At 44.7% G+C, this 13,096-nt stretch overlaps 1 protein-coding gene across 22 annotated transcripts in view; it reads right to left on the bottom strand.

Moving 5' to 3' along the window:
- Positions 1-13,096, bottom strand: part of RALGPS1 (Ral GEF with PH domain and SH3 binding motif 1) — a 953,479-nt gene that overhangs the window by 37,557 nt on the left and 902,826 nt on the right. For 20 of the 22 annotated variants that reach the window (XM_069748007.1, XM_069747990.1, XM_069747991.1 and 17 more), the window contains 2 exons: positions 10,907-11,012; positions 7,741-7,853 (listed from right to left, as the gene is read on the bottom strand). In XM_069748007.1, coding sequence (XP_069604108.1) covers positions 7,741-7,853; positions 10,907-11,012 — 219 coding nt within the window. The remainder of the gene's footprint in view (positions 1-7,740; positions 7,854-10,906; positions 11,013-13,096) is intronic. The other 2 variants (XM_069747995.1, XM_069748011.1) reach the window with 1 other exon arrangement.

The raw sequence follows: 13,096 nt of genomic DNA, 5'->3' as shown, positions 1-13,096 counted from the left end.
CTCCTGTTACCCTTGTGAAAATAAAAATTTGGGGGCAAAAAGATCATTTTTGTAGAAAAAATGCGATTTTTTATTTTCACGGCTCTACGTTATAAACTTCTGTGAAGCACATGGGGGTTCAAAGTGCTCACCTCACATCTAGATAAGTTTCTTAAGGGGTCTAGTTTCCAAAATGGTGTCACTTGTGGGGAGTTTCCACTGTTTAGGCACATCAGGGGCTCTCCAAACGCGACATGGCGTCCAATCTCAATTCCAGCCAATTCTGCATTGAAAAAGTCAAACGGCGCTCCTTCACTTCCAAGTTCTGCGGTGCGCCCAAAAAGTGGTTTACCCCCACATATGGGGTATTGGCGTATTCAGGAGAAATTGAATAACAAAATGTATGGTTACATTTCTGTTTTTACACATGTGAAAATAAAAAAAATGGTTCTGAATTAAGATGTTTGCAAAAAAAAAGTTAAATGTTCATTTTTTCCTTCCACATTGTTTCAGTTCCTGTGAAGCACGTAAAGGGTTAATAAACTTCTTGAATGTGGTTTTGAGAACCTTGAGGGGTGTAGTTTTTAGAATGGTGTCACACTTCGTTATTTTCTATCATATAGACCCCTCAAAATGACTTCAAATGTGATGTGGTCCCTAAAAAAAATGGTGTTGTAAAAATGAGAAATTGCTGGTCATCTTTTAACCCTTATAACTCCCTAACAAAAAAAAATGTTGGTTCCAAAATTGTGCTGATGTAAAGTAGACATGTGGGAAATGTTATTTATTAACTATTTTTCGTGACATATCTCTCTGATTTAAGGGCATAAAAATACAAAGTTTGAAAATTGCAAAATTTTAAAAATTTTCGCCATATTTCCGTTTTTTTCATAAATAATCGCAAGTAATATCGAAGAAATGTTACCACTAACATGAAGTACAATATGTCACAAAAAAACAATCTCAGAATCAGCGGGATCCGTTGAAGCGTTCCAGAGTTATAACCTCATAAAGTGACAGTGGTCAGAATTGTAAAAATTGGCTCGGTCATTAAGTATTATTATTATTATTTAATACTTAATGACCGAGCCAATTTTTACAATTCTGACCACTGTCACTTTATGAGGTTATAACTCTGGAACGCTTCAACGGATCCCGCTGATTAAGTACCAAATTGGCTCTGTCACTAAGGAGTTAAAATACTTTTTTCATAATGTGTGTGTGTTTTATTAACCATTTACTACTATTGGATTAATAATGGATAGGTGTCTTATTGACGCCTCTCCATTATTAACCTGGCTTAATGTCACCTTACAATATCAAGGTGACATTAACCCTTTATTACCCCATATTCCACCACTACAGTGGAGTGGGAAGAGAGAGGCTAAGTGCCAGAATAGGCGCATCTTCCAGATGTGCCTTTTCTGGGGTGGCTGGGGGCAGATGTTTTTAGCCAGGGGGTGTCCTATAACCATGGTCCCTCTCTAGGCTATTAATATCTGCCCTCAGTCACTTGCTTTCCCACTCTGGCGGAGAAAATTGCGAGGGAGCCCACGCCAATTTTTTCCGTGATTTAACCCTTTATTTCAACAGCACTAAAATTTTGCACACAGACACTTGGGACATTATTAGTGAGGAATATGTACAAAAATAAGGGATATGAAATGGTTTACTGTATGTAAACCATGTCTCATATCCTGTCGGGTTTGAAAAGGAGATAGCACAAGCCGGCAATTGAATTACCGGCTTTTCTGCTATCTAGCGCTGTATGAAATATATATATATATGTCTCACTGACATATATATATCCCTATACTATGTGTAGACATTTATTCTATCTATTCTATTCTAACCTGCCAGTGTGATTTTACTGTACACCGCACTGAATTGCCAGCTTTTCTATAGAACACCGCTGCACATTTCTTGCAAGTCACACTGTTGGTCCATGTGTAAGACTAGGTTCACTTTGCCTTGATGGGTTAACGCTAACGGACTGCGTTGCACGGCGAAAATGTCGAAATTAACGCCGTGCAACGGGTCCGTTAGCGCACCCATTGACAGCAATGTGATTTCTGCCTGTAGCTGCTGGCAGCATCCGAGGTCCGTCCCTCGCTAGCGCAGATCGGTGATCTGCGCTAGCGGGGACGGCGAACGCGGCACCAGAAGAAACATTGCGTTAGCGCAATCCGCTAGCGCTATGCGCTTAACGGATTGCCCTAACGCAATGCGAACCTAGCCTTATCCGTATTTTTCTCACCCCCATTGACTTTCATTGGCGGATTTTTTGCGCAATACGCTGACAAACGCAGCATGCTGCGACTGTCTACGGCCGTACAAGACCGTAAAATACAAATGCGTAAAATATGCCAGATAGGAGCTGGGCCATAGAGAATCATTGTACCGTGTGCAATGCGTATTTCCTGCACCTCTCATACGTCCGTAAAACACGCTAGTGTGACCCCGGCCTTACCTGCAGTTCTTGTGTACCTTCAGTGTGTGTTGCAAAAGGCACTGACCTGAGCGGGCGGGCCCGCAATATTATAAGGACAATTTGTTTTAAGTTTTGTTTTCACTTTGTGCCAGAAAAGCTCTTGTGCCAAGTTCTTTCCACCTCCTGTCGCCTCCAGCTCAAAAATATCTCCAGAATCCGTCCTTTCCTCAACTGTCAATCTACTAAAATGCTTGTGCATGCCCTCATCATCTCCTGCCTTGACTACTGCAACATCCTTTTCTGTGGCCTCTCTGCTAACACCCTTGCACCTCTCCAGTCCATCCTTAACTCTGCTGCCCGACTAATTCATCTCTCTCTTCGCTACTCCTCCACTTCCCCCCTCTGCAAATCTCTTCACTGGATCCCATTCCCTCAGCGTATCCAGTTCAAATTACTAATACTGACCTACAAAGCCATCCATAACCTGTCTCCTCCATATATCTCTGAATTAATCTCCCAATATCTTCCCTCACGTAATATCCGGTCCTCCCAAGACCTCCTTCTCTCCTCCACACTTATTCACTCCTCACCCAACCACCTCCATCCAAGACTTCTCCCGAATATCCCCCATCCTCTGGAATACTTTGCCTTAACACATCCGACTATCAACCACATTCGGATCCTTCAGACAGAACCTGAAAACCCACCTCTTCAGGAAAGCCTACAGCCTGCACTGACCCCGCTGCCTCCTCACCACTACTGAAGCTACGGCCTCACCAACACCGGAGCTCCTGCAACCCTCAACCTATTGTCTCCTTCCCCATAATCCTGTACAATGTAAGCCCGCAAAGGCAGGGTGCTCGCCCCTCTGTATCAGTCTGTAATTGTTAGTTTGCTTACTGTAAGTGATATCTGTAAATTGTATGCAATCCCTTCTCATGTACAGCACCATGGAATCAATGGTGCTATATAAATAAATAATAATACTAACAAGGCCCTGTTTTGTTTTGCCTCCCAGAGCGGTTTATGAAGTGAAATAAACTTGCCTGAACTATTGACGTAAAACAGTCTCCTGTGCCTACCTCAAGAGCGGCTGAGTGAGTACAGATCCCTAATATATATATCTATATAACGGTCTAAGGGTCACTTCCGTCTGTAACGGAAATCCCGTGTCGCTGATTGGTCACGGCCGGCAGGCCGCGACCAATCAGCGACAGGCACAGTCCGGCCGCGAATTGGTTCCTTCCTACTCTTCGTCAATGCCCCCTCCATACCCCCCTCCTCAGTCAGCGCTCATAAAGTGTTAATGGCTGCGTTACACCGCGTTATGCCGCCGTGTAACGCAGTCTGTTAACGCTGCTATTAACCCTGTGTGACCAACTTTTTACTATTGATGCTGCCTTTGCATATATATATATATAAAGAGAGAGAGAGACGTAGTATATAACACAGCCCACGCAGTTTATAACACAGCCCATGCAGTATATAACACAGCCCACGTAATATATAGCACAGCCCACGTAGTATATAGCAATGTGGGCACCATATCCCTGTTAAAAAAAAAAAATAATTAAAGTACAAAATAGTTATATAGTCACCTTCCTGCGGCCCCCGGATCCAGCCCATGCGTTTAGAGATGCTCCTCGCGACGCTCCGGTCCCAAGAATGCATTGCGGTCTCACGAGATCGCTACGTCATCTTCTCGTGAGAACGCATTGCATGGCTCGGAGCGTCGCGAGGAGCGGGAAAGGCGCCGGAAGGTGAGTATATAATAATTTTTTATTATTTTTAACATTAGATCTTTTTACTATTGATGCTGCATAGGCAGCATCAATAGTAAAAAGTTGGTGACACATGGTTAATAGCAGCGTTTTTCTGGGGCGTTTTTCACTGTGTGCTGCATTTTATAGTGCTGGGCAGCCCGCCTGTTAATACAAGGGGCGTCATCAATAGGTTGCATACAGACACTGTGCACCGCACCTATCAGTGTGACTGGCGTCCTATGTGAGTCATATCAATGTGCATTTTTTCTGCTAGGCAGCCAACCCCTGCAATGTTTGGCTGGGGTGGTTGTTTTTATCAAGTAGTTTGCACCTGTGCCGCTCCTAGCCTTTATCAGTGGAGGCCTGCTGCATCCTGCTAAGTGTGCATTTGTCATCAGACAGGGTTTTGGGAAGGCCGTATCTCATGGTATGTATTTTTTCTGAGTTTTTTCTATGTTAGCTGTTTTTGATATTGGTGTTGGGACCCGCAATATTATGGGGACCCTTGACGTTGGGTTGCGGGCTTACTTTATTTTGGCCAAAATATTAAACCAATACCTCATATAGTGTATGTATTTATCATATGCATGCATTTTTTTGCACTATATCATATCTTTTTTTGCAGGATGTGGCCAGGCCTCTTTGTGTTGGCTAGGTTTTTCTGGGGCGTTTTTCACTGTGTGCTGCATTTTATAGTGCTGGGCAGCCCGCCTGTTAATACAAGGGGCGTCATCAATAGGTTGCATACAGACACTGTGCACCGCACCTATCAGTGTGACTGGCATCCTATGTGAGTCATATCAATGTGCATTTTTTCTGCTAGGCAGCCAACCCCTGCAATGTTTGGCTGGGGTGGTTGTTTTTATCAAGTAGTTTGCACCTGTGCCGCTCCTAGCCTTTATCAGTGGAGGCCTGCTGCATCCTGCTAAGTGTGCATTTGTCATCAGACAGGGTTTTGGGAAGCCCGTATCTCATGGTATGTATTTTTTCTGAGTTTTTTCTATGTTAGCTGTTTTTGATATTGGTGTTGGGACCCGCAATATTATGGGGACCCTTGACGTTGGGTTGCGGGCTTACTTTATTTTGGCCAAAATATTAAACTAATACCTCATATAGTGTATGTATTTATCATATGCATGCATTTTTTTGCACTATATCATATCTTTTTTTGCAGGATGTGGCCAGGCCTCTTTGTGTTGGCTAGGTTTTTCTGGGGCGTTTTTCACTGTGTGCTGCATTTTATAGTGCTGGGCAGCCCGCCTGTTAATACAAGGGGCGTCATCAATAGGTTGCATACAGACACTGTGCACCGCACCTATCAGTGTGACTGGCGTCCTATGTGAGTCATATCAATGTGCATTTTTTCTGCTAGGCAGCCAACCCCTGCAATGTTTGGCTGGGGTGGTTGTTTTTATCAAGTAGTTTGCACCTGTGCCGCTCCTAGCCTTTATCAGTGGAGGCCTGCTGCATCCTGCTAAGTGTGCATTTGTCATCAGACAGGGTTTTGGGAAGGCCGTATCTCATGGTATGTATTTTTTAATAGCAGCGTTAGCGGACTGCGTTACACCGCGGCATAACGCGGTGTAACGCAGCCATTAACCCTGTGTGAGCGCTAACTGGAGGGGAGTATGGAGGGGGCATTGACGGAGAGTAGAAAGGGGCGAATTCGTGGCCGGACTGTGCCCGTCGCTGATTGGTCATGGCCTGCCGGCTGTGACCAGTCAGCGACACGGGATTTCCGTTACAGAAAGACACGACAGACAGACGGAAGTGACCTTTAGACAAATATATATATATATATATATATATATATATATATATATATATATATATAATATGCATACACACACATTGCAGGGCTCTATGTTTTTTTTTTTATCTTTGGTTTACTGAAGAATTGCTCACACCTTCTGATGGCATTTCTTGTCAACAGCCTGCAAGACCCGTCTACAACTGGGACCTCTGAGCTAATTTCTTCCTTCATCTTTGAAATAATTCATTGTTGTTGTATTAAGGGTATGTGCACACGCTGCGGATTTTGCTGCGGATCCGCAGGGTTTCCGCAGCTGTGGATCCGCAGCGGTTTCCCATGAGTTTACAGTACCATGTTAACCTATGGGAAACTAAATCCGCAGTGCACATGCTGTGGAAAAAACCGTGCGGAAACGCAGTGGTTTATTTTCCGCAGCATGTCAATTCTTTGTGCGGATTCCGCTGCGGTTTTACACCTGCTCCAATAGAAAACGGCAGGTGTAAAGCCGCAGCGGAATCCGCAGTAGAAACCGTGATAAATCCGCAGAAAAAACCGCAGCGATTTTGCACTGCGGTTTTTCCAAATCCGCTGCAGAAAAATCCGCAGTCCTCCAGAAGGCGTGTGCACATACCCTAAATGTGTGATCACTGACCTCATACCTGGCTCATATGTCCTTACTCTTCTGTACTATGGTAACGCAACCCAAAAAAAAGTCTTGGGGTATGTGCACACATCTTCTGGACGACTGCGGATTTTTCCGCAGCGGATTTGGAAAAACCGCAGTGCAAAACCACTGCGGATTTATCTCGGTTTTTACTGCGGATTCCGTTGCGGCTTTACACCTGCAGTTTTCTATTGGAGCAGGTGTAAAACCGCAGCGGAATCCGCACAAAAAATTAACATGCTGCGGAAAATAAACCGCTGCGTTTCCGCACAGTTTTTTCCGCAGCATGTGCACTGCGGATTTCGTTTCCCATAGGTTAACATGGCACTGTAAACTCATGGGAAACCGCTGCGGATCCGCAGCTGCGGAAATGCTGCGGATCCGCAGCAAAATCCGCAGCGTGTGCACAAACCCTTAAGGTACCTTCACACTGAGCAACTTTCCAACGAGAACGACAACGATCCGTGACGTTGCAGCGTCCTGGATAGCGATCTCGTTGTGTTTGACACGCAGCAGCGATCAGGATCCTGCTGTGACATCGCTGGTCGTCGCTGAAAGTCCAGGACTTTATTTGGTCGTCAGGTCGGCGTGATTCGTCATGTTTGACAGCAAAAGCAAAGATGCCTGCAATGTTTTTTCATGGAGCGAACAACCAGCGAGAACGATAAGTACGTCACTGGATCGCTCCTGCATCGTTCTGCTGTTGCCGTGTTTGATGTCTCCTAGCGACCTAAACAGCGACGCTGCAGCGATCGGCATCGTTGTCTATATCGCTGCAGCGTCGCTTAATGTGACGGTACCTTTACACTACACTTTAATCCTTTTAGGATTCAGCAGCCAGAACGCATTTCATAAAATGGAGGCAACCCATGCTGCTAATTGTTGGCCTTGAGAGAGAGTTAATCCCTTATTTTACAGGTGAGATCCCCACTATACAGGATATAACCTGTAAGCGATGCATGAGGTACAGGAGTAGTGATATTACACAGCACTAGAAGGGGGCGATATATGCCCCTCACAGGAAGTGTTGATGTAGGGGCGCAGGAAGATGAGCTTGATGAAATTTCAGAATAAATGAAAGGTAACATCTAATTAATGTGCACTGCAATGACTAATAGATGTGGTATTCATATAGAAAAATCCTTCTTACCAGCTGCTCCGTGTCACTCACCGACGGCCTGTTGCTTTTACATGCGTCATCCAAGTGCTTGTGCCATAAAATCGCATGGAACCGGGAGCCAGTCTGAAACTTGTAAACATTTCCTGGAAAAGAATAAGAACGGATCATCTCTTGCTGACAGAAATGGTTTTCTCCTTTAATGAAACAATTCACCTTTATGGTTGAATTAGTATACAAAAAGCTAAAATATATCTCTTATCTCTTATATTCTAGGATTTCAGGTTGGTAATAAATTGGCCATTTTATGAGACCAGCTGGAAAAACTGATGTCTGCCTCATCAGGCCTCACAAAAAAAATCTCATTAGATACTCTCCTAAAGAGGACACTCGAAGAAGAACAAATCACGCGGGTCTTGGGAGCGTTGCTCCAGGCTATCAGAACATGTAGGGAGTTGTAGTTCTACAACGACTGGCATGCTGCCCTTTTCTTTTGGGGTTGGTGACATGGTGCTCACTCCTTTTACCAGGTGCAGGAGCTTTGAAGATGAAAGGAAACTTGACTAAGAGACATTGAGAATCACTGGTCTGGACTGCTCCTACAGGTCCTTATTTATATGCTGTTTGTATACTTCTGAGATTTGGAAACATTAATTTTCACAGTAAACACTTTATTATGCCATCCACTGAGGACAGAAATGAAAAGCAAAGAAATGACAAAACAGTCTAGCAGCATGGGTGCTGTGAAGTGCATTGTCTCTGCGGCGGTGGATGGCGCACAACACCACTTCTTTAACCCCTTAACCCCCGGAGCTTTTTTCAGTTTTGCGTATTAGTTTTTCGCTCCCCTCATTCCCAGAGCCATAACCGTTTTATTTTTTTATCAATATGGCCATGTGAGGGCTTATTTTTGCTTACGAGTTGTACTTTTGAACTACACCATTGGTTTTACCATGCCTTGTACAATAAAGCGGGAAAAAATTTCAAGGGCGGTGAAATTGCAAAAAAAAGTGCAATCCCACACTTGTTTTTTGTTTGACTTTTTTGCTAGGTTCAATAAATGCTACAACTGACTGTCCATTACGATTCTCCAGGTCATTACGAGATCATAGACACCAAACATGTCTAGGTTATTTTTTTTCCAGCTGGAAGCGCTTGTTAAATGCCGAGTTTGACAGCGGCATTTAACTAGTTAGTAGGCGAGGGCAAATCGCGATTCCACCCGCGCCTATTGCGGTCACATGTCAGCTGTTCAAAACATGTCCTGGCTTTGATGCGGGCTCACCACTGGAGCCCGCATCAAAGTAGGGGTTCTGCCGTTGGACGTACTATTACGTCCTATGGCAGAAAGGGGTTAAGGCAATAGAAGTTAGGACCCACTAAGAAGTTCACCATGACGCGGCAGCGGGCTTTATACAGTCTGATCAGAATGTTAAACTAAGTTTAACTAATGTTAAACTTTAACATTTAACTAAGTTTCACTAAATATGTTTAGTTATATACACTGCTCAAAAAATAAAGGGAAAACTTAAACAACAAAATATAACGCCAAGTAAATCAAACGTCTGTGAAATCAAACTGTCCACTTAGGAAGCAACACTGTTTGACAATCAATTTCACATGCTGTTGTGCAAATGGAATAGACAACAGATGGAAATTATTGGTAATTATCAAGACACACCCAATAAAGGAGTGGTTCTGCAAGTGGGGACCACAGTCCACATCTCAGTACCAATGCTTTCTGGCTGATGTTTTGGTCACTTTTGAATGTTGGTTGTGCTTTCACACTCGTGGTAGCATGAGACGGACTCTACAACCCACACAAGTGGCTCAGGTAGTGCAGCTCATCCAGGATGGCACATCAAGGCGAGCTGTGGCAAGAAGGTTTGCTGTGTCTGTCAGCGTAGTGTCCAGAGGCTGGAGGCGCTACCAGGAGACAGGCCAGTACACCAGGAGACATGGAGGGGGCCGTAGGAGGGCAACAACCCAGCAGCAGGACTGCTACCTCTGCCTTTGTGCAAGGAGGAACAGGAGGAGCACTGCCAGAGCCCTGCAAAATAACCTCCAGCAGGCCACAAATGTGCATGTGTCTGCACAAATGGTTAGAAACAGACTCCATGAAGATGGTCTGAGTGCCCGACATCCACAGATGGGGGTTGTGCTCACAGCCCAACACCATGCAGGACGCTTGGCATTTGCCACAGAACACCAGGATTGGCAAATTCGCCACTGGTGTACTGTGCTCTTCACAGATGAAAGCAGGTTCACACTGACCACATGTGACAGACATGACAAAGTCTGCAGACTCTGTGGAGAGTGATCTGCTGCCAGCAACATCCTTCAGCATGACCGGTTTGGCAGTGGGTCAGTAATGGTGTGGGGTTGCATTTCTTTGGAGGGCCGCACAGCCCTCCATGTGCTCACCAGAGGTAGCCTGACTGCCATTAGGTTCCGAGATGAGATCCTCAGACCCCTTGTGAGACCATATGCTGGTGCGGTGGGCCCTGGGTTCCTCCTAATGCAGGACAATGCCAGACCTCATGTGGCTGGAGTGTGTCAGCAGTTCCTGCAAGATGAGTGTGTCAGCAGTTCCTGCAAGATGAAGGCATTGAAGCTATGGTCTGGCCCACCCGTTCCCCAGACCTATATCCGATTGAACACATCTGGGACATCATGTCTCGCACCATCCACCAACATCACGTTGCACCACAAACTGTCCAGGAGTTGGCGGATGCTTTAGTCCAGGTCTGGGAGGAGATCCCTCAGGAGACCATCCGCCGCCTCATCGGGAGTATGCCCAGGCGTTGTAGGGAGATCATACAGGCACGTGGAGGCCACACACACTACTGAGCATCATTTCTTAGTGTTGAGGCATTTCCACTGAAGTTGGATCAGCCTGTAACTTCATTTTCCACTTTGATTTTGAGGATCATTCCAACTCCAGACTCCGAGGGATATTAGTTGTAATTTACGTTGATAATTTATAGGTTTTATTGTTCTCAACACATTCCACTATGTAATGAATAAAGATTTACAATTGGAATATTTCATTCAGTAATATCTAGGATGTGGGATTTTAGTGTTCCCTTTATTTTTTTGAGCAGTGTATATATTTTTGACTAGCGGCATTAGATCAATGTATGATTTTTGGAGGTGCTGTCCATACTTTTTTTTCAGTAGGAGCACAGACCACTCTCACCTTTATCAGGGTTGTTGAGCTGGAAAATATTTGGATGTTCAGGATCATCTGGTAACACCACCATCCATCCTAATACAGACACTTTCTTACTAGGTGTAGACTTGTACTGGAAATAACAAAAAACGGGTAATTAACAATCAAGGGAGCGCTAACAGCAGCAATTACAAAGCTCTGGTTGCCCAACTTTCCAGGGATCCACAAAGGCGTAGTTCTGCAGAGTTTCTGCCCTTCGTGCCTTGTCTGTAATTTTGGTGCTTTTTGTTAAAGATGCACTTCCATCAAAATGTCTATCCTCTTAACATATTGCAGTCATCATATTATAAAGCACTGTTTATTTACAATTGCTCATTTTGCCTTTCTACCCAGCCAACTCTTTTCTTTTCCATTAGGTGTATTACATCATGTGATTAAAAACGAACTAGCTGAATCTTTTAAGATCAATGTAGATACAGGTCAATTTTCCCTGCATGACTCCTCAGTCACTGCAAGTATCCTAATTGGGGGGCTTATAGCGGAGCAGCTGGGTCAGGAGTTGAAGAGAGGAATGATAAATACAGGGACAAGAGACTTCATGTCTCTACATAAAGCTGAAAAAAATAGAATTAACTGGCTAGGATGGAAAAATGAGCAAATGTAAGTTCTCAGTGCTATTTAATATGATGATTGCAGCATATTAAGAGGCTAAAAATTTGGATGGGAGTGCCTCTTCAATGACATTACCATAGAGCTATAGAGAGAAGGTGATTGTGGTGGGAATGATTAAAGCTAAGTTTGGCTGGAATGTGCTCACATTCGGGGTATGTGCTCACATTCGGGGTATGTGCTCACATTCGGGGTATGTGCTCACATTCGGGGTATGTGCTCACATTCGGGGTATGTGCTCACATTCGGGGTATGTGCTCACATTCGGGGTATGTGCTCACATTCGGGGTATGTGCTCACATTCGGGGTATGTGCTCACATTCGGGGTATGTGCTCACATTCGGGGTATGTGCTCACATTCCGGGTATGTGCTCACATTCCGGGTATGTGCTCACATTCAGGGTATGTGCTCACATTCAGGGTATGTGCTCACATTCAGGGTATGTGCTCACATTCAGGGTATGTGCTCACATTCAGGGTATGTGCTCACATTCAGGGTATGTGCTCACATTCAGGGTATGTGCTCACATTCAGGGTATGTGCTCACATTCAGGGTATGTGCTCACATTCAGGGTATGTGCTCACATTCAGGGTATGTGCTCACATTCAGGGTATGTGCTCACATTCAGGGTATGTGCTCACATTCAGGGTATGTGCTCACATTCAGGGTATGTGCTCACATTCAGGGTATGTGCTCACATTCAGGGTATGTGCTCACATTCAGGGTATGTGCTCACATTCAGGGTATGTGCTCACATTCAGGGTATGTGCTCACATTCAGGGTATGTGCTCACATTCAGGGTATGTGCTCACATTCAGGGTATGTGCTCACATTCAGGGTATGTGCTCACATTCAGGGTATGTGCTCACATTCAGGGTATGTGCTCACATTCAGGGTATGTGCTCACATTCAGGGTATGTGCTCACATTCAGGGTATGTGCTCACATTCAGGGTATGTGCTCACATTCAGGGTATGTGCTCACATTCAGGGTATGTGCTCACGTTGCGGATTCCATTGCGGATTTTTCTGCGCGGATTCTACATAATCTGCAGGTAAAATTACCTGCGGATTTCGCCTGCGTTTTTACACCTGCGGATTCCTATGAAGGAATAGGTGTAAAACGCTGTGGAATACGCACAAAGAATTGACATGCTGCGGAAAATAAACCGCTGCGTTTCTGCGTGGAATTTTCAGTAGCATGTGCACAGCGGATTTGGTTTTGCATAGGTTTACATGGTACTGTACACCGCATGGAAAACTGCTGCGGATGCGCAGGGCCAAATCCGCTGCAGATCCGCTGCCAAATCCACAACGTGTGCACATACCCTTACATTTCGCTCTGACCTGTAATTATGACATTCCTATGAGAGTTTAGTTTACCAACTGCTTTAAGACTGCACATCAGTATCCAAACCTGGAGCGCAGCAATCCGATCAACAAGCGGGCATCCTACTGTTAGCGATTGCAATTACTGGCTATAATCTGATCGGTAACAGAAAACGTGAATTATAGGGATTTTTTTCTCCAGGAGCAGGTAAGGGCAGGG

This window comes from Ranitomeya imitator, chromosome 2 (genome assembly GCF_032444005.1).
Source record: "Ranitomeya imitator isolate aRanImi1 chromosome 2, aRanImi1.pri, whole genome shotgun sequence".
NCBI classification, from domain to species: domain Eukaryota; kingdom Metazoa; phylum Chordata; class Amphibia; order Anura; family Dendrobatidae; genus Ranitomeya; species Ranitomeya imitator.
The sequence above is the reverse complement of the archived record's forward strand: the minus strand, read 5'-3'. Positions and strand labels throughout refer to the sequence as shown.